This window comes from Podarcis erhardii (genome assembly GCF_964252035.2).
Source record: "Podarcis erhardii genome assembly, chromosome: 9".
NCBI classification, from domain to species: Eukaryota; Metazoa; Chordata; class Lepidosauria; order Squamata; family Lacertidae; genus Podarcis; species Podarcis erhardii.
In genome coordinates, this window is record NC_138512.1 from 26,370,765 (window position 1) to 26,391,596 (window position 20,832).

At 40.3% G+C, this 20,832-nt stretch overlaps 2 protein-coding genes across 12 annotated transcripts in view; one reads left to right on the forward strand and one right to left on the reverse strand.

Annotated features, from left to right (window-relative positions):
* The window catches only part of LNX1 (ligand of numb-protein X 1), a 128,274-nt gene extending 123,440 nt beyond the window's left edge, over window positions 1–4,834 (forward strand). For all 8 annotated transcript variants that reach the window (XM_081875728.1, XM_081875732.1, XM_081875729.1 and 5 more), the window contains 2 exons: window positions 2,750–2,908; window positions 4,148–4,834. In XM_081875728.1, the coding sequence (XP_081731854.1) occupies window positions 2,750–2,908; window positions 4,148–4,283 (295 nt within the window). In that variant the 3' untranslated portion in view covers window positions 4,284–4,834. The remainder of the gene's footprint in view (window positions 1–2,749; window positions 2,909–4,147) is intronic.
* A 622-nt stretch (window positions 4,835–5,456) lies between these two features.
* Window positions 5,457–20,832, reverse strand: part of FIP1L1 (factor interacting with PAPOLA and CPSF1) — a 34,312-nt gene continuing 18,936 nt past the window's right edge. For 2 of the 4 annotated variants that reach the window (XM_081875806.1, XM_081875804.1), the window contains 6 exons: window positions 19,474–19,500; window positions 19,023–19,077; window positions 15,833–15,888; window positions 10,676–10,889; window positions 6,814–6,951; window positions 5,457–5,779 (listed from right to left, as the gene is read on the reverse strand). In XM_081875806.1, coding sequence (XP_081731932.1) covers window positions 5,629–5,779; window positions 6,814–6,951; window positions 10,676–10,889; window positions 15,833–15,888; window positions 19,023–19,077; window positions 19,474–19,500 — 641 coding nt within the window. In that variant the 3' untranslated portion in view covers window positions 5,457–5,628. The remainder of the gene's footprint in view (window positions 5,780–6,813; window positions 6,952–10,675; window positions 10,890–15,832; window positions 15,889–19,022; window positions 19,078–19,473; window positions 19,501–20,832) is intronic. The other 2 variants (XM_081875805.1, XM_081875807.1) reach the window with 1 other exon arrangement.

The following is a 20,832-nucleotide window of genomic DNA, read 5'->3' on the forward strand; positions in this document are numbered from 1 at the left end:
GCTCATGCACTGCTAGAGCATCTAAATGATGACTCACCAAAGACCAATTTAGAAATTTTTTGCTTTTTTTTTTGTTTGTTTACTACTTCTGGCTGCCTTCACTGTGGCAAGCAGATCAGATGGGTGTGGGCTCTGCTTGTCTGTGCATTGATAAACTTTGTTCCTCGATTCGTTTTGGAAAGACAGCGCTAGCACCTTTTTTTGTGCACTGTTCAGTTTGGCACCAACAGAAACACATAATGAATCACAATCGACAGTTTTCTTAGGGCTTTTCATATAGCTGTTGCTAATGGACAAGTCCATAGGGTTCACTGCCCCTAACTTCCAACTAGTGGTAACCTCAAATATTCAGAATCAGTCAGATGCTTTGGAACGTGTGGAATTGAAAGCCCCAAAAGTTTGCAGCTAGAGATGCAGCAAGCTCATGTGGCCAGCTTCAAAAAATTACTTTGAAAACAACTGATTCTGAGCCCAACTGTCATGTCATAATTCCCAGTGATGGCAATAGCAGTGCAACCCTCAAACATCCCTTCTGCATTTTGCAACAAGGAATGGATTCGGGTGTAAGGATTTTGCTTCTTCTCCAGGTCAGTTTAAAATCCAGGAGCAACTTTTAGGGTCATAAGTCTTGTCAAGCTCCATAATTCTACCTGGGGAAATAGAAGCATTTTGCACATAGATCCTACATGTTTCTAATCCATTGTTCACCAGGGGAGATGTTTTTCAGTTTGATACCTCTCGTGTGCTGCTTGCTGTTGAGTTTTATTTTCTTAGGCTTGTCTAACAAGTCCTATTTTCTCCAGCATTGCATCCCAACAGTTTACAGTAGTTTTCCAAATGGTTCTGGCCTTGGGAGCTTCACAAGCTAAGTAATGAAATGATCAGGTAAATAAAAGAGGGTCAAATGACATAAATAGCTTTAGAGACGATACTCCTCTTTAAAAAGCACTCATTTCAGGGCAGTTGCCTAATGCACTTACACATACGTTACATACACTCAGGAAGTCTGATAGGTTTTGCGTTTGTAAGTCTGATCTGTAACAAAACACATCTACCCCCCCCAGCCCTCCCCATCTTTTAATACAGCTTGTTTCACTGTTTGGTTGAGCCACTCACCTGCATCACATGTTTTTCTGGTACAGTCATACCTTGGATCTCAAACACCTTGGCTCCCGACGATCCAAACCCGGAAGTGAGTGTTCCAGTTTTCAAACTATTTTTGGAAGCCGAACATCTGACGGGGCTTCTGTGGCTTCTGATTGGCTGCAGGAACTTTCTGCAGCCAATCAGAAGCTGTGCTTTGGTTTCTGAACGTTTTGGAAGTTGAACAGACTTCCAGAATGGATTCTGTTTGACTTCCAAGGTACAACTGTAATTCCTTTGGCCAGAGCTGCTGCCTTAACTACTTCAGTTCTTTTCAAAACTGTAAAGCTACCCTAGCTGTATTCTTGAAAGCCTTGTTCAAACATTTGTTACATTTCTCCCCTGCCTTTCCATGCAACAACCAACAGTTGACAAAAAGGTCAAATCATACAGTATACATCAGAGAAGATTCCTAATTTTGGTATGTTTGGTATTGTGGAAGCTCAAGACATTATCCAAAGTTTGAGCACCCAGCAAATTGCAAGCTAGTTTGCAATCTAGTATTTGTTAAGTTTTTGGAATATGGTAGCTCGAGATCTGGAATTGTTCTTAGTCTCATGGTTATAGTGGATTTTATTGCTCTCTAAACCCACACGCTGGCATAGCAGTGTGGCCAAGAGCAACCTGTAAACCAAAAAGTAGTTCCTTCAAGCTCTCCTCTTAGTATGTTCCATATGTTCAAAATGCCTGACTATGTAAACTCTTTAAGTAAGAGCATGGAGGAAACCAACCTGCTTAACAGAATGTTGATATGTGACTTAGTGAGTAGCTATCAATAACGGCTAAATTCTGGTAACATTTGGTCATGACCTTGGAAAGCCCTGTTAAATCTAGTGAGTTTTATGTCTTTATGAGAAATGGGATTCAGGATGCTAAAAGCCCCACACAGATGGCAAAGCAATAGAGCGAGCCTTATGCACAAGGGCCAAGAGGCTCCTGCTTTTCACATTAGCAGCCAGCTAACTGTTGCACAAACAAGTACCCTGTATCTTGCCAGCAGGTGAATATTTGTAGTTCCCAAGGGCCTCATCTAGCAGTACCATAAAAACCCTGAAGAACAAGCAAACAAACAAATACCCCCCAAAATGGAAACATCATTTTAAAGGATTGTTTTTAAATACCTCCTCAAAATTAAAGCATATTTTTCTTAGTGCTTGTAAGACAAAGATACTAAAAGGGTGGTTGCTACTTTGGTGTCTGCGAAAGGCTTTATTGGACCCAACAGCAAGAACAGGGCAGGTCCAATTTGTACAAAACCCTTCTTCAGTCAGAAAAATAAGGTGCTCTATATTACATCAAGGTCACTACCCTTATCAATTTTATAATCCGAACTAGGTTTTTAATCCAAACAGGCAGATAAGAACAGTTTCCCCAGAAAATCCCAAGAACGGAATATTTATGGGTGAAACTTAGTCTGTACAACACTGCTAAATGTGTGTGTAAAACATCCAAACTGAAACTACAAGTTTGTGCAAACTATACCGATCTGGCATATACATTTCTTTTCAAGTCCAATATGCCAAAAAAAGGTGAATGAGCAGAATATCATCAATAATTTTGATTTAATTGTACAACAGACCATTAAGTAGAATGATTTTTTCCTTAGGTATTTATACAGCTGCAAAGAAATTGTATTACGAAGAAATACAGCGGGAAGTCTTGGCTTCAGTATCGTGGGGGGTTATGAAGAACACAGTGGGAACAAGCCATTCTTTATCAAATCCATTGTTGGAGGGACACCAGCGTATAACGATGGAAGAATCAGGTAATGAAACCACATTGTTTAGCAGTTATTTATAAGCCAATCTTTCCCATCCAGATTATCACAACAGTTCTCAGTTAACTGGGGCTGCTGGTTCATGTATCAGTTTGATGTGCAGTATTAACATACAACAGGGTTCTTAAACTTGCATGCTCTCCATGTGGGAATGTGAGGCGGGATTAGGCATATACACTCTGTCCATCAAATCACTTCACTCCTATTTTGTGATGGATGGATCAAGCAGGCAGGCAGTGTTTATGTATATTGGCGTTCACATGCATACATGCCTGACCACACAGCACATTTTGTATGTGGGGAAAGGTATGTGAAAGCTCAGAAATGCAGTCACAACCTCCACAAGTACGTTTTACTCACCTAGCTTGTGAGAATTGACCCCAAATTCTATGCTGCTGAGCAACATATCAAACCAGCACTTGGGGCACAAGTTTACCAGTGCAAAACTCAACCCCTTAGTTTGAAAGGCTGACCAGGCACAGTAATCAAACTGCTTTCATTTAGTTGCAAGCCACAAGGCACCATGTGTGGCAGTACTTCTGCTTATACTGGAACAGTTGAGGCAGGGAGAAGGGCATGGTACTAATCTTAAAATACCTTCTTGTCTGCAGAGAAAGCTGAAGCCTGGAAGGAGTCAAGGGATTATTAAAGATCAAAGTAGGTTTAATTTTATGCCAGTGCAGTAAAATCCATAACAGAAGATAGAGCTATAGGGCAGGACACATAGAACCATCACTGTTTTCAAAGGCAAAGTAATTCCTAAATAGGAAGAACTGGGAAGAACGGAATGTTCACTTCTGAGTTCAAATTCAAAGAGTCGTGTGGTTTGCAAATTCTGATTCAATTCCATTGGTGAAATGGAGAACTTTATAAATGCAGGTGTTTGCAAATCAAAATATTAACAAGAAATTAGAAAAAAATGCAGGGGTATATTTTTACAGAGTATTAAAAACACTAGAAACACAGTCCAAAAGTCTTGCAGACACATGATGTTATAAAAGTCATTGCCTCTGGAAGTGTCAGACTGAAATCTGAAGCATTTATATAAAACAAGTCTATTCAGCTGGCATTAATTAGCAATACCGTAATTAGCAAAACCTGACTTGACTATTCTCATTACTCCTCATATCTGCTACCTTTCTGATAAAAATGAGTAGGGGTGTGCAAGCTATTCCTGCCTTGGAGCTGCTGAAGTGCACTAACCAATTTTATATTGTCTCCTTCCAGGTGTGGTGACATCCTCCTTGCAGTTAATGGTAGGAGTATCTCAGGTATGGTGCATGCCTGTTTGGCGAGGATGCTCAAAGAACTGAAGGGGAAAATTTCTCTCACCATTGTGTCCTGGCCTGGCACTTTTTTATAAAGATGTATCGCAACTGGAGAGCGAAAAATTATCTGACACAAAATCAGCCACTTAATATGGACATTTGTTTACTCCACTGTATACTTGTAAAAGAAAACGTTGTGAAGTATAAATGTGCATAACACAAACAGAATGGTCTGAAGAAAAAAATAATGTGTGCTATGTGTTAGAGAAACATGCAGTTTTAAAGTATGGAAGTCTACTGAGATCATAAGTTAGGGTACACATCTTTACTGCGCTGTCTCATGTTTGTATTTTTATATCTATTCCAAGCAGCAGTAGAAACATGTTCCACCAACAGTTTATAAACAAGGAAAACCACTTTAGACCCGTAATCTGAAAATATTCTGAACTCCTGAATAACTGTTGCAATACTTTTCTATTATGTTGACAGCATCTATTCCGAGACATAGAAAGCAGTCTGATTGAATACATGAAATCCCACTTTGTGATCAGTATGAATCAAATATTTTTAAATATTTTGTTTCCCGGTATGTAATAACTGTGAATGAAATTTCATTTTTACCATTAAAATAACTGTAATTTGTAAAGCCAGGTTATTTTCATTTTAAAAAAGCACAAAAAATGCATTTCTCCCCAGTGGATCTAATTCATGGCATGAACCGAGTGTTCTGCCCTATTTTACTCAGTTTTGCTTACAATCTTCTGTGATGGTCAGTCCTGAATCAACATAATAATGAAAAGGAATGAAGGTGTAGCAAGCTACCAGCATAGACAGAGAAGAGGAGGAGAAATTGCCTGGTTTACCTGGATCAAGTAGCTGAGGGGAAAATTAGTGGAGATCAAAGAGAGCAGGGAAGCATCGCATACAAAGGCTACAGTAGTAGCCAAGACTCAGACTTATTTGAAGATCTGGCTGTTTTAAAAATTAAAGAGTTACATAACAGCATCCATCTGAAGAGCCAAAACAAATGTTGGTTCCAATTCATTCTACTAGGATCTGTGTATGTTGATCAGATGGGACACCTCATTTGTGGTACAGTCACTTTCTTTACTCTTTGGAAAAAAAACCCCTGCATTACATCTGCACACTGCACTTTGACGGAGCTTGTGTAACAGTGCACAACCTCACTATGCAAGCACAATTCTCCATGTATACCTTATGTGTTACCCTCCTTTTTTCTAGTTGCATAGGCAAGACAAAACAATGTGTTTTAACATGAAAAATGCTTTTTTTATTTTCAAAATTCCAAATTAAACTTACGCTTTATGCTAACAGAACAAGATGAAGAGCAATTTTTTTTAGACCCAGAAAAAATAATTAGGATTGAGAGCCATTTATTTCTGGCACTAATTTAAGCAAATAGACAAAAACCACACATGCCTATTCCGCGGGAGTAGCATCCATGTTTTCCTGTTCCGGGGCAGGTTCGCCACCAGCCGACTCTTTTCCTTCTTTGCTCTTTTTTGATTTTTTGTGTTTGTGCCTCCTGTGGGTGTCTCCCTCTTCACTGTCATGGCGACGCCTGCTGTTACTAAGAGGGGACGAGAAAAAGAAATGAGACACAGAGGTATTAAATGGGAGCCTCAAGCACAGTGCGCCACCCTGAACGGAAGCTACTTCTTAAATAATTAGCTTGATGATGTCACGGGATTAAGTACATGTGATGGCATCACCATGTGACCCCTAAGCATGGGCAAATTAAAACCAGAAAAGGAGGGAAGAAAAAAACCTGTCAGTATTAGATTCCGCCATCTGCCAACATTTACTCTGGGCGGGTTGTCTGGCACCTATAGCAGCAATGAAAATCTTTGCCATCACATAATCAAAGTAATGTTATAGGGCTAGAGTTGGTTGGTCAAGGAGAACAGAGATTTTTAATGGGATTCTACATAGAAAGTACTACATTTAAGAGGCAGCCTTAAAATAGGTTTGCAACAATGATCTGAAGAGTTGCTCGGTGACCAAGATCAACTTCTAGTAATCTAAGCCCGCCTTTTAGTTTCCTTTCTCACACAATAGAATAAATATAACTGCAGGCTTCGATTGGTGTCATTGGTACATCTAGGATCAATGCCTGAGATGGGCACTGTCTGGCAGCTTCCAGAACCTCAGGCTTGCAAATCCCCAACTAACTGCCCCCCCCCCCCAGGAGCATCAGCAGCGGACACTGCTGCTAGTAGTAGCTCGCCTTGGAAGGTTTGAGCCCACTGCCATTGGTGGAGGCAGCAATGCCACCTCTTCCCCGCTCTGCCCAAGTGACTCCCAATGTTCACGCTGCCCAAAGAGAACACAGAGATTGCGGCTGCGGAGGCTTTCCTTTAACATCTATTCTAGGGCATCAACTAAAATATGCAATTGGTTGAGAAATCCTAATAATCCATCACCCATGGCTGAAACTTATATCCTGGTCATATGACACAAGGGCTAATATCCTACTGGTATATTCTCAACCTCTGGCTATTTTTAAATGTCAGCAACTAAAAAGCAGCACATCAATAGCCAAGGTCTTCCCATGACACTTCAATCATCCCACAGCATTACTTCAAAGATTATTAAAGAGCTAACCTTCGTGATGACTTGTGTCTTGTCTCTTCCTTTTCTCGATGTCTCCTTTCTCGGTGTCGTTCTTCTTTCTCTCTGCTTGTTCTATGCCGTTCATAGCCTCTATCTGCATATTCTCTGTACCTGTATCGCTCCTCATCACTAGCAAGAAAATAAAAACATTCAGCAGACAGACAAACAAATGCTAAAGGAGCATCAATAATCTTTGTCTCCTCCCATGCACAGAGAAAATACAGGTGGTTCATGTGATTTCTACATTCAGCAGAACACAATTTCCTACCAAAGGTATTGCCAAAATGGGAATTTGTAACCTAACACAGTGTGAAACTACCATTGTACAGTCCTGACAATGGAAAATGTATTTTAAGGAATCAAAAATACCAACATTAGTAAAATCAGATTTCATTACGTACAAATAAATTGTTGTCTTGGATGACTGTACTGCTGAACAGTAGAAGAGACTGTCGGTCTGACAGTTAACTCTTAATAAAGGAGAAATATTCATGGCCCCTTTGAAAATCTCAGGACACAGAGTACCAAATATATTGCTAAGCCGTTAGTATGCCATCAAAGAAATAAGGAATGTGATCTGTTTCTTCATATTGCAGTAAAGGTTTCCATCTGCTAAATTAAAAGAATGAAAGTTCCCCAAACAAAAAAATAAGTGGCTCACCACTTTACTCAGTTAAACTTGCAATTATAATTCAAAATATCGTGTTTAACATTGAGTGTTATCCAAATACATTTGTTGGTCGGTATACATCCAATCTTTGGGATCAACTACAAATGAAAAAGAATAAAGTTATGTCCTCCCGGGATGCCTGGGTACACATAGTGGCTGTTCAAGCTGTGCACACAAGACATTTTGGTTGAGCATGGAGGGAAAACTTCCTGATGGCAAGAGCAATTTGACAACAGACCCAATTAGCTAGAAAGGTACTAGTGGGCTCTTGCTCACTGGAGGTCTTCAAACTGAGACTGGACATCTCTATACGTTAGGTGTGTTTTGTTAGGGATGCTTTGCTGTGCATTTCCTGCATCAAGCAGGATGGAATGTTGACTAGACCCACAAGACCCTTTCCAACCATGATGCTGAGCTAAAAGTAGCCACTGTGGTGAATTCAACATGTTGTTAAGACTTCCAAGTCCCATCAGCCCCAGCCAGCACGACCATGGGATGATCAATATCACCTGTAGTACACTACATTGAGAAGCTTGTATTTGTTAAAACAAGCAGCAATCTATCAAGCTGATATCCTTCACATCTTCCAACAATATCTGAAGTGACTACAGAGTTTGAAGTTACCCACAAATAATTATGTACTCACACAGTGTTAAATTAAGGACCTGCACCTTGGCTATAACGGCACATTTCTCTGATTTGCTATTTATCTCATCTGATCTACAGCCAGGATTTAAAGAGCACCTTGAAACTGACTCATTCTTTTTTAATCCCCTAAACTTTAAGGGGAGAGCTGTCTTGTGTATCATCTCAATCTGGGCAGCTGCTCTTCAAGAGGGACAAAGACTACTTTGACTTGTTCCACTGTTCTTTCAATACTGGCCTTTCCCTTCCATGCCAAGGAGGCTCTAGGCTACTATGATACATTATGTACGCATAACATTAAAGAGTTGGACATAAAGACTGAAGGATCGCACTGTATGCCATTAAAGTCCCCAAGAAATATATATATATATATATATATATATATATATATATATATATATATATCCTCTGCGTTTTCCATTGCACAAATGGCTCCCACATGGATGCATTATTATAAACCACTTTGGGGGTTTTAAAATGAAATTGTGATATACAAGTATTTTTTATAAATAAATAAGGTCCTAGGGCGGGTTACAGCAATTTAAAAATACAGTCTAATATCACTTTAAAACAAATGACAGGCAAAAGAATACTGAGGTACTAAAAATATCTCTCAGTTGTCAAGGGTCACGGTAAATAGACTCTTTTTGGGTGGGATGAACTCCAGTTAATTATAACAACAGGGGTCCAACATTTATTTTCCGAAGGAAGCCATTTCCAAAGACCCTGTAAGGTTAGTGCCTAAAAAAAGAAATTGTGTACCACATACTGCTCAGTATGAAATGGACATCTTGTTTAGTTTGAATTGAAAACTAATTTCATAGAATTGTAAAAGTTGGAAGCGACTCTGAGGATCATCTAGTCCAACCCTATGCAGGAGTAGGCAGCTGTCCCACATGGGGACTGAACTTGCAATGTTGGCATTATCAGTACCATGCTCTAACCAACTGAGCTATCGATTCCATAATTTAATTGCAATGTGTTTGGGGGTGGGGTTACAAAAGGCACAGTAAAGGTGAATTCCCCAGACTCCTTTCAGACATGCCACCATTTCTAGTGTGAGACTAGAGATGTGAAGAACAGATGCTACATTTCATGGCTTGTGGAAGCTAATTTTTAAGTTTCTCTACAAGACCAAAAGCTATACTGGTACACCAATGTCAGGGTATCCACTTATAAATGGTAAAAAGTCTGTGTGCATTCCACCACCCCCTTTCTTTATTCATTTGTCACAATGTTTTCGTAAGCCGCTGAATAATTGTTAAAAACAGGACTATTAAACAATGAAGCAAAATTTGTTCAAGGGTGTCATAACTACATGATCTGTCGTTCTCAAGCCTCCCACTTTCCCTGTTACTCCCCTAATCAAGTTTTTACTAGACGAAGGCCCCCCTGCTTTCTCACATCACCATGTGGCAGCAGCTTTACTGCAGATGTTGGATAATTTAGTCACATAAAAAACCCCACTCCTCTCCCCCACCCCTTCCCTGACTGATAAGTCTGGCAGCAACACAGAGACTTCTCTGGGCCTGGAAAACATTAAGGCTCATTTCAAGCACCCTTGAATGACCAGGCTTTTTCTGGCCTTCAATCAAGCTGCCTAAGAAACAGATGTTAAATTGATCTTAACGTCTAACACACTGACCCAGTAATTTGTAACACAAAACACACACAAAATATCACCCTCACCACACACACACGTCTTATATGAACAAAACATCATCATCTTCATCTTATACTTCCAAGTCAATTATTTAACAATCATAGCAATTTTTATAGTCCCGTGTTAACGAAGATCATGCAAACTTGTTTTGCTGACCTACAAGAGAAAACTGTAACAATGGTTTTTAAAACCCAATTTAATACCCAATGCATAAAACATTTTGAAGTGGAAGACAGAACAAAAAATGATTAGAAATAGTATCAGGATACTGCCATGTGAAAATGGTATTCAACAATCACCGGACAGAGGAAATGTGAGGCTTAACTGCTGCATAAACAAAAGGGGCTGAAGTTTATGTAATACTGCAGCCACTGTATTGTAGCCCTGGTATTGCTTAACAGGATGAATGGCATAGTTGAAACTGCTAGCAAACAGTACTTTATTCCTCCTCAGGTATTCAGAGCTCTCATCCCAGAACAACTGAACTCACAAAACAGTACAAATTGAAAGTTTTAGACTGGAATCAGTTACTGCCGGAACTTCAGCTGTAAAATGATGGTTAGGGGACTGAAACCCATTAGGCCCTTCTATTTTTAATGTTCTGAATGCTTAGAGCCGATTCCTTCCCAGGAATTAACAACAAAAATCATCAGCTCAGCACAATTTGCCTGCAAAGCATTTGTTATGTACCACTTATTGTCATACTTCTGGTTTGCATCTGAAATTGCTGGCTACGGTTCCAACGACAAACAAAATGTGAGCCCCACCCCTTGTTCCCTGAGAATACACAGCTGCATGCTGACTTCAAGTATGTCTCTAGTACAGACACAAAACTCCCACCATCGAGCAGCATTAGATGTAACCCTCAAACTCACCTATTGAACACACTAGGAGTCGGGCTATGCTCCCGCTCTCGTTCTCTTTCTCGGGTCCGCTCTCGCTCCCTGTCACGGTCACGGTCCCTCTCTCGATCTCTGTCTCGCTCCCTCTCCCTCTCTTTATCTCTTCTTGAGTAATAATCCCACTGTTTGGTTGTGTCCATGAGACTAGTCCACGATGGAGCAGAACCTGTGAGGTGCGGAAAGGTGACTAAAGAAGAAAAAAAAATAATGCCAGCGTTAGAAAGAAAAAGAGTTGACAACAGTGGAAAAGTGTGATATGAAATCAATGGCATCCAATCTTATATGCTTAGCTGAAGCCTAGAAGGCAGGTTCAGTGACTCTTGGTCTGTTATTTGCATGCTACTTTACCACATGTAACAATTAACTGTCAGGTTAATTTCATACCAGTCTGTTTGTTGGATAACTGCTGTGTATCAATTCTTGCTTACTTTTCTTAGTAGCAAACACTATTCACAGCAGTAAACACAAAGTCATATACAGTTAAGGATTGCTCCCTGGTAGTGTTTTAATGGTATTTTATTTAAAACACAAGTTTTCGTATTATTTTGTGATCACAGCTGATCTTTCTTTAAAAGTGCTTATTACTTTAAAGTGTTGCTTTTTTAAATACTATGGTTCTGAAACTGAAATTCTAAGAGGTGCAGAAAAAGGAAAGGCTGAAAGATTACTAGGCACTGAGCATTTTAAGGCAAAGAAACATGCAAAAACACCAGTGAGGAGTGTTTTAGTCACTGGGGAACTGTGTGGAAATGCATAACCTACTTAGATAAAAAGCTAATTTGAGGTGGACACTAAAAAAGAAAAAGGGCTTTTGTTGTTGTCAGAAAATGAAACCGCTATCAGTTGAAGGCTTCTGGTAAGGTGTGTGTTACTCAAACGAGGGGGATTTATTGAAAAAGAAAAGGGATCTGGCACCTCAGCGTGCCTTCCAATTACAGAAACATTTCTAGTGATGGTGAAGCTCCAGAGTATGCACAAGGGGGCTTGCACTCCTGACATTCTTTTTGCATTCACACAGGCCTTACTAGATCTCGGCCATTGCTCTGCATTTCCATTCATCGCTGGCTATTTAGCAGAAGTACTGTGTGGCTCAGAAGTTACTTACAGTGCTAACATCTTCAACACACTTCCGTCATGTTTTTACACTTTAACCATGGTTCCATGCTTTAGCATGGGAGTCAGCCAATGATCTTACTTCCAAAGAGTAGCATGGTCCCGAGGCATCCAGGCCACACGAAATGGTGGCTTCTCTCCCCTTGGCCAGTTCCCTGCTCCAGCAACCTCACCCTCCTCAAGCTCAGGGTGCTTAGGATGCAAATATTAGGCTGCCATCTTCAAACTACTAATTCTAGCATAGCCCCAGCAACATCCCTCCCATTCCTCCCCACTAACGTTAAGAGGGTTAGGGAGACAATAACTAAGCCCCTGCTTAGTTAGGAAATAGAGCAAAGTGCCTGCTTGCCTCTCCTCTCGGGAACAGGAATGCCTGAACATCAGGAATTCATAACTCTCAGACTCCTTTCCTCACACCAGTTAATTGGGAGTGCAGCCTCACTCATTAATACATTATTAGTCTTTGCTGTTGCTGAATGGTGGTGATGCCGATGCATAAATCTTTCAAGTGCTCCATCTAATGACTCTCAGGAGGAGTGCTGCAGAGGTTAACAACTGCTGAACTTAGGGGTGGGAAACAAGAGTAGGATTCTGAAGTGAATTGTATTCAAGGGCTCCATTTGTAGCATGCAAAGGTGCAGGGGAAGGTGGATATAAAAATTCTCGAAGTAAATGGAACAGAGGAAAATGGTGGAAGAAAAAGAATTACGGAAATACAATTTCCAGCATCATCGCCTATAATCTACAGCAGAACAATTTCTATTTTTGTAATTTTCTTGCACTGCAGAAATGTTATTTTTGATCACAGGAAGGAAAAACATTTTATGATTTGCTTTTGTTTTTAATTTGGGGGGTGGTGGAAGAGAAGAAAGAAGACAACTAGAATTTCAAGAAATAGCTGGACTTTACAGCGAATTCCCCCAATTTCCAATACTGTCATGGATGTAGCATTCATCAACCACACCTTTTCTGTATGAGACAAGGGTTAAGATCTACCTTTGAGAGAGGAATCTGCAGTTTCTTTTCTCTTTTTCTGCTTTTATTTAGGTTAGTTTTTTTATTGTATTGTACGATGATAAAGCCTTAATAAAATCTTATTAAAAAACTGGCATCAATCAATAGAAGTGTGGTGCAGATCTTAGTCCTAAATCTCATTAAATCTGACTCATCAACCATTTAAAAACTAATTACACTTGGCAAAGCCAACAGCAATATAAAGAGATCAAAACGATGAACTTTTTGTAGAAGAATGGAGACCTTTTTGGACTATTTGGAAAACAAATGAAATCACGGGCAAGATTCAAGACAGGAGTAGCAGAAGAAAAGAAAATGACAAAGTTATTGTATTAGAGGGATACTGGTAACAGATAATAATTTGATATATAGAGAGAATAAAAACACTGTGGAGGTGTGGGTGGGGAGTCAATACATGAAATAATGTAGCTATTTATTCTGAAGTAAATTTACAAAAAAATGGAAATTCAATAAAAAAATATACTGGGGGAAAAATAATTGCACTTGGTTCAGTTCTGCGAGACATACAAAAATATAGTCAAGGAAGAAAGAATATAAACTATTTTTTAAAGAAACTAAAAAAAAATATATAGAGTAGAGGCTTTCAGTGCTCTGAAGTACCTGAAACTTGTGTAACTTCTTAGGCTTTATGACTTCTTCTATTTTTAACTGAAGTTCCTTTCTGTTTCTTGCAAGAAGAGATACTAGATGAGATAAATGCAGGATTTTGGGGCTAGTGTGCCAAGCCACAGTATGAGAAGGGGGTGGTGAGGAAACCAGGCAGCAACAGAGGGACAAACAGAAATGCAATACTGATTCTACTATCTACGTCACAGACAGGTCAACATGAGGAATAATGGTTAGGATATCAGACAGAGGTGCTGACTTCTGCCAAACATTGGGGGGGGGGGTCCCCGCTGCCTGAGCATGCGACACGCACGTGTGACATCACGCATGCCGCACACTGCAGTGAGCCCCTGCGAGACCCGCTGCCGCTGCAAGTTCCTGTGAGGCCCACTTCTGCCACGAGGCCTGGCACAGTGAGGACTTCCGCCATAGCTGCGAGACCCGCTGCCACAAGGCCCAACCTCTCAAGATTGGAAGGGGGCTCAACCCTATCCCAACAGACTTGGGGGGGTTGAAGACATCTCAGCCCTATGGAGTTGGCACCTATGATGTCAGACTAGGACCTGGGAGACCAGATGCAAATCCTCACTTGGCCATGGAGTTGGTGACCTAGTCACTGTCTCTTGGCCTAATCTATTTCACAGGGTTGTTATGGGGATTAAACAAGCAGAAGGAGAACCGTGTAGGCAACTTTCAGCTCCAACAAATCTATTCAGTTTAAGACTCACATGTAAGAAGGCTACAAACACATTATCACTGAGTTCTTGCCTGTGGTCATTTGCCAAGAGAAAACATGTTTGATGAATCCTAGTTGGTCCTTTATAGCTTACAGAACTAATCGTCAAAAACATCAAAGGGCTGCCAGAAGTGTATATGAAAAAAGGTAGATGAGCAAAGGCAGGATGAAATTCTATACTCTTACCTGTGAGGATGCCCTACTGAACTCAGTGGGGCTTACTTCTGTGTAGACATGAATAGGACTGTGCTGCAGGAAGAGCAGTATTCTCACAGATCAGGCCCAAGAACTAAACTTCCTTCCCTTTCTCATCTAAATCTGCAGCATCTCTGTGAGAATTAAAGATGGTATTCCCATCTAAACTAAAATACGCAGAATGAAATATGGAATAAAGTGCTTCCAGTATTAGTTGTACTTTGGGGATTCTTACATATTCCATGCCAAAAAAGTGATAGTGTTGTTTACAATGTATAATTCTGATAATTTTGAAGTGCCCCTCTTTGTACCTAGTTCCCAAAAGAGCATAATGTGGAAGACAGTTTCACATCCATGCTGTTTCAAACACCATCCTACCCATGCAAAACTTGTGGTCAACACATCTGAATCAGTGCTCAGAATGTGATATCTGATGCCAGTTTTAAGATCTGTTATGTTTTCTTCATGAGTGCTTGGGGATAATTTCTGTAGATGTCCTATTCTGAAGCGACACATTCTCCCAGTCAGCTTCCTCCAAAAGCACTTGCACAGAAAAGAAACGCAGCCCTTATGTGTGCTTCACATTACACCTAAGAATTCATAATATATGTTGTTTGAGGATAGAGGCACCAAGTGTGAGACCTCCTCCGAAATATGGAAGACAGAGAAGGCAGTTTCAATACTTTCACATGAGCACAGATTAATAAAGGCATCTGCTTTCCATTAAAGAAGTCATTCTGAGCATCATCTGTTTTTTGTTACCTGAAGCAAAATTCTGGTTTGTTCATTCATACCCACACACTCCTCCCATTTTACTGGAGCTTCATTCTTGCTTCTTGGTCACTACAAATTCACTGTACTTTTAATCTGACCCATGAAGATGCGGGAGAAAGAGAGGGAGAGGGAGAGAGACCGGGCACTACTTCTATAACTTAACAGTAAACAAATCTCTAATTAATACTGCTATCAAAACCCGCACTTAAGCCAAATGTCTGCACATTGAACATTATTGCCTGTCAATTTCTAAAAGGAAAATAAACAGAAGGTTGAAAAATGTTTGGTGAAATATTTTTCTTCTTCTTTGTAATAACTACAAAGAGTAAATACCTGACTAAAAAACAAGGGAGAGGAACCAAACACAGCAGATGGCATTTGTTTATGTGTGCAAAGGAGAATATATGTCATACACCATGCTTACCAGCTTCACACGCTTACCAGAAACTGAGCACTATTTTCCCCAAAGAATTAAAAACTATTATATGAGAAGCTTGTTTGCATCAATGCATCCTGAATGAGAGGAAGAGGTTACATATAAAAATAAAGGTTAGAAGCGTCTCAAAGAGTAGCTGTGCACCAAGCTGCTAACCTGCTAACTCAACATAGGTTGAACTTAAAAGTCTAGCCACCTGGAAAGCCCATTTTCAAGCAGTTTTGAAGACACTTACCACCGCCATATGGAAATGCCCGAGCTGAGCGGCTATCATAGCCAGAGGAATGTCCACTGTTGAAAGAGAAGCACACAATAAATTCATCTTACCATTTAAAATAGCAAGTTCTGGTTGCTGAAGCTGATAGGGTATGATACTTGTCATACCAGGGATGTAATCATTCATGTGATACTTTAAAAGTCAGTAATCATTCATGTGATACTTTAAAAGTCACTGTTGTCAGTGAAGTCATTTTTAACATTACAGTGGTACCTCTGGTTACGTACTTAATTCGTTCCGGAGGTCCGTTCTTAACCTGAAACCATTCTTAACCTGAAGCGTGCTTTCACTAATGGGGCCTCCCGCTGCTGCCGCACCGCCGGCGCGTGACTTCCGTTCTCATCCTGGGGCAAAGTTCTCAACCCGAGGTACTACTTCCAGGTTAGCGGAGTCTATAACCCAAAGTGTTGTAACCGGAAGCGTTTGTAACCCGAGGTACCACTGTATCCGATTTGTTACCTTTGATCCTAAACCTCCACTATCTTGCTGGATGTCTTTGGCAGAAGAAAAGGCTGAGGGGTAAGCCCTACACAAATCCGGAGTGGCGATGTCTGGATGGCACCTTGTACGCCTCCTTCCACCAACACCTGCAGCCAAGCTGGTGCCAAATGTACTGCTCTGCTTTCCTTTGGACTGCATGAGTGAGGCCAAGAGAGGGGTCCTGTCTGGGCAGCCCAGGACCTCCATTCACACTGCCCAGGCTTCCACCACAGGGACGTCATTTCAGTGCTGCTAATGCAGTGGTATGACTGGAGCTAACGCAGTGGTATGACTGGTGCTAATGCAGTGGTATGACTGGTATCTACTGTCTCTTGAGAGAGACAGGTGCCAACAATATGCTGGTCTTTGACACTTGATATATATTTTTCGACCCACCGTATTTTTGTGAGTGGAAATTATTTTTTATGTTGTATTTTAAAGTACTATAACCCACCCTGATTCTTCAGGGTAAAGGTTGGGTAATAAAATCATCACCATCATGTCATATCTGCCAAAGTAATTTGGAGTGACTGTAGCTTTTGCCTCTCGCTCTACACATATTGTGCTTTCAGCTCTGGTGCGATGACAGAAGACAATCTGGCCAACTGGACCAACCCTGCATGCCCCATATTAGACATAAGATTTCTGCATTGCAGGTGGTTGGACTACATGATCCTCGTGGTCCCTTCCAACTCTACAATTCTATGATTCTATGCCAACACTGGAAGGAGTGTTTCTTGTGCAGCTCAGCAGTGGCCAGGAATCTATCCCGCCTCGCAAGCAATCAAATGTGGCAAATTCATCCACACATTTATTTTATTCACTACAACAAGGGACAGGGTGAATGAAGGTCCCAGTTGGACAGTCTGCCATATAAAATCACTATGAGACTGCTATTCATCATACACACTAACAGCCAACTCAGATGATAAATGTTGACAGAAATGGAGCCAAAATTGGGCCACTGAGAAACAAGAGAGCTATATCAGTATGCTTGGAGCAAAAAGTACAAATTTGGGGGTTTGTTTTGTTTTTTTTTTAAAAGGAGGCAGCTCCCTCCCATGGCCCAATGATGTGTGACCATGCTCAGTAGCCATGAAATAATGAGTGCTTAATCTGTTGGGGGAGCAGGGACACCAGTGGAAGAAAGAAGAAGTGGAATGGCTTATTTGAGCTCCTTATAGCTTACATTACAGGTGGTGAACCCCCAAGATCACCATACGTTCCCCACCAGCTCAATTTCCAGGTGGCAATAGCACTGGGGGCGCATAGTTACGTGGGGATGGAGTTGTTTGTGTCCTCATCACAGGGCTGGGCTGAGGATGCAAACTGCCCCACTCATCAGATGACTGTCCCGAAAAGAGGGCAAGTAAAACCCCTTTCTCAGATGATCTGCATGAATCACCTGAGGAGAGATGTGTATGTATGCCTGTCTAGTGTGTTTTCTGTGTGCTGTATGTTTGGGGAATAGTAGTCACCTCCACCCCCAGCATGCACTGGAAGTTGGGCCAAGGGTGGATCTAGCTCTCGTTTACAGCATCCTGGAGAACAGCATGGCTGGAGGACATGGATGCTGAACAGCAGCACTCCTGCTGGGAAGTAAAAATATACTTGCATCCTATTTAACTTCACATTCTCCATGTTTCAGCTGAATGGGGAAAATATCAGCTGAAATAAGTAAAATACTAAGGCTAAAAAAGATATGCATGGTTTAATTTACTTTCTATTATATGTTTTATTACTCCCCATATATCTTGAATTAATTATATTTACCTCATCTACCATACTTAGATGAGTGCTATTTTTCTTCTTGAAAACAGTTTAATATTTTATAAAACACTTTTGGACTGTGGTTTTAGAAACGAGATAATGAAAACCTTAAGCAATGTTTATCAGCCTCTTAGGTTTATGGAGAACTTCATTCAACTAGAAGTGTAAGGAAGAACAAAATCATTCTGTGTAAGAAAAAATTATGTTGGAAATGTGGCAATCAGGAAGCAGGGCAGGAGAAAAGGACTCGACAGAGGGACTAAACTCTACAGGCAATTGTACATAAGGCAATGAAAGTTCAGACTCTGTAGGGAAGAGTGCCCAAAGGAGCAAGAAAAACCATCTTAAGCAAAATGATGAGTGCTTAATCTAACTGAAAGGACAACCTGAAAATCTCCTGGAGCCTTCAAAATAACTCAGATGGGAGGATTATTTTTTTCTGTCTATTGGAAGAGGGTCTAGAGACCTTCCAGAAAAAATACTAAATGCAAGAGCAGTTACAGAGGTAGCTAGTCACTATTTTCCCTAGCACTTCCACCAATCCAACAAGCAACCATTTCACTAAAAATTAAACAAAACAAAGCATCAAAAAAATTTAGCTGGTTGATAATATATACCACAGCTCTCCTTGCTAATGCTTACCCTCTCTGCTTTTGCCTCCTTACAAGTTTAGCCCAAGGTCAAGTAAGGAGAAGTAGCCCTGGACCTGCAATGTTTCTGCACCTATAACAGACTCAATAGATCTTCTCCTCCTCACCCACTGCCATCAGAGGCTGTTGGCATGAGCACATCAAGAGCCATGCCCAGCTGTTCTCTAAACTTGAAGCAATAACCACACCTTGCTTGGCATGCAGGGAAAACGTGCTTAGTTGAGATCATTCTACAAACTGAAATTTACCTTTCTATGGTCGGTATTAGGGAAGGTGGTGGTCCTCCAGGTGGGGGAGGGAAGCCTGAAATATTTGAGAAACAAAGAAGTTGCCTTAGCTTATCACTGCTAATTAACGCCTGAAAAACCCAGTACATGCAAGCTGTGTATATATATTAAGATAACTCTGTATAACAGTGAAAAGGAATGACATGCCCAAAGTTAAACCACTATTTTCTTACATCATATCCTTGCAATCTTATACTTAGCATAGTTATTCTATTCCATTTATTTTATCCAATTCTTCAATTATATATATTTACCTGGCAATTAAAAACTATTTCTGAATTTTAGCTATTTTCTCCAAAAAAATCAAAGTACATTTTTTAAAATTTTTTAATAAAGGGAAGTGGCAGATTGTCCCCCTATAGCAAAATTGCATTCACATTATGTTTCATACTACTAAAACAGATAAATATACCTGGCGGTGGCACAGTTATTGGTATACCTAAAAACAAAAAAAATGCACCCAGTCATTTCAGTAATGAGTTTATTCTGATTCCCACATTACCAGAACAGGTATCATGGCACTCATGCCAACAACGTATTAAAAAGCCAGTAAGAGTTGATAGCAATTTCAGCTACTGCCACTCCATATTGGGCTTTGATCCAAGGTTGAATTAGTGGGCAGCTGCACCAGCGGCAGGATTTGGGCCAAATGCAAGGTGACATTAGTGGCTTTAAGTTCATAAATATGGGGAGCGGGGAGGCTTCACAGCATACACCTTGACACATGTGCCAAACAAGGTTCTGTGGTGTGGGGTCACTGCTTAAAACTCTCTGAAAGTAACACACCCATATTAATTAACTTAAAGCTGCTGCTTCCCTAAATTAACAGATTGCTCTGAAGATTCCGTATTTATCACGACTTCATCGTCCAGGCAACACTGAGTAAACACAATGAAACTTCATTAACAATCCTATAAAGATTTTCCACTGAATTCCAGGTTCATAGCATCTGGAATATAAAAGTGTTATTATCAACACTAAGCACGTTCTATAAATCTAACCCTACAAATTAATGCAGTTACGTATGCAACAATAATCAGTTTAAAGAACACTTGCAAGGAAGTACTCCTTTCGCTGTACATACGTATGGATATGCATGCACAAGTCAATGCAAAAACCCACCTGTGCCTTTATATCCTCAATGTTAACAGACAAGACAGCAGATTCAAAATGTAAAATGACAGGTTAATGTTAACTGGGCCATACTGTCATCAAAAATGCACTGACTTTATGGCATTAATAGAATAACTTCCACGTTTCTAACACAGACACATGACATATTTTACCAACAAGCATATTTAGCTGCTTTTCCAAAGCATTGTAGGAAAGTCTACAGAATGGGCAATTTTAAAAATTCCTAATTCCTGAAAATCTTAGCCCAGACATTATTACTGCAATTGTTAGTTGAGAGTCCTTTCCAGTAGCAGCTATTCAACTTTCTAGTGTTATATTTTCAAACAGTGATGGTTCTTTTTGTCTCAAAGGTATTTGCATCACGAGTGGCTAAGTGAACACAGTACAAGAGACCAAACTTCAAAGTGAGATCCTTTTTCAAAGGATCTTCTGAAGGATGTTTTATATTTGAATGCTTAAACGTTCTGGCCAGTAGTTCCAAGCTAATATTAGGTAACAAGAAACTAACAAGAAACTTTTCCCTCTTTAGACCAATGAGGAATGGGCAGGTTCTATTTTGGTAGGAGCTTTGAAGACAGAATGCTGGCAGAAGCAAAATTAAAATAAGCCTGGGGAAGCCAAAGCCACTACTTATAAG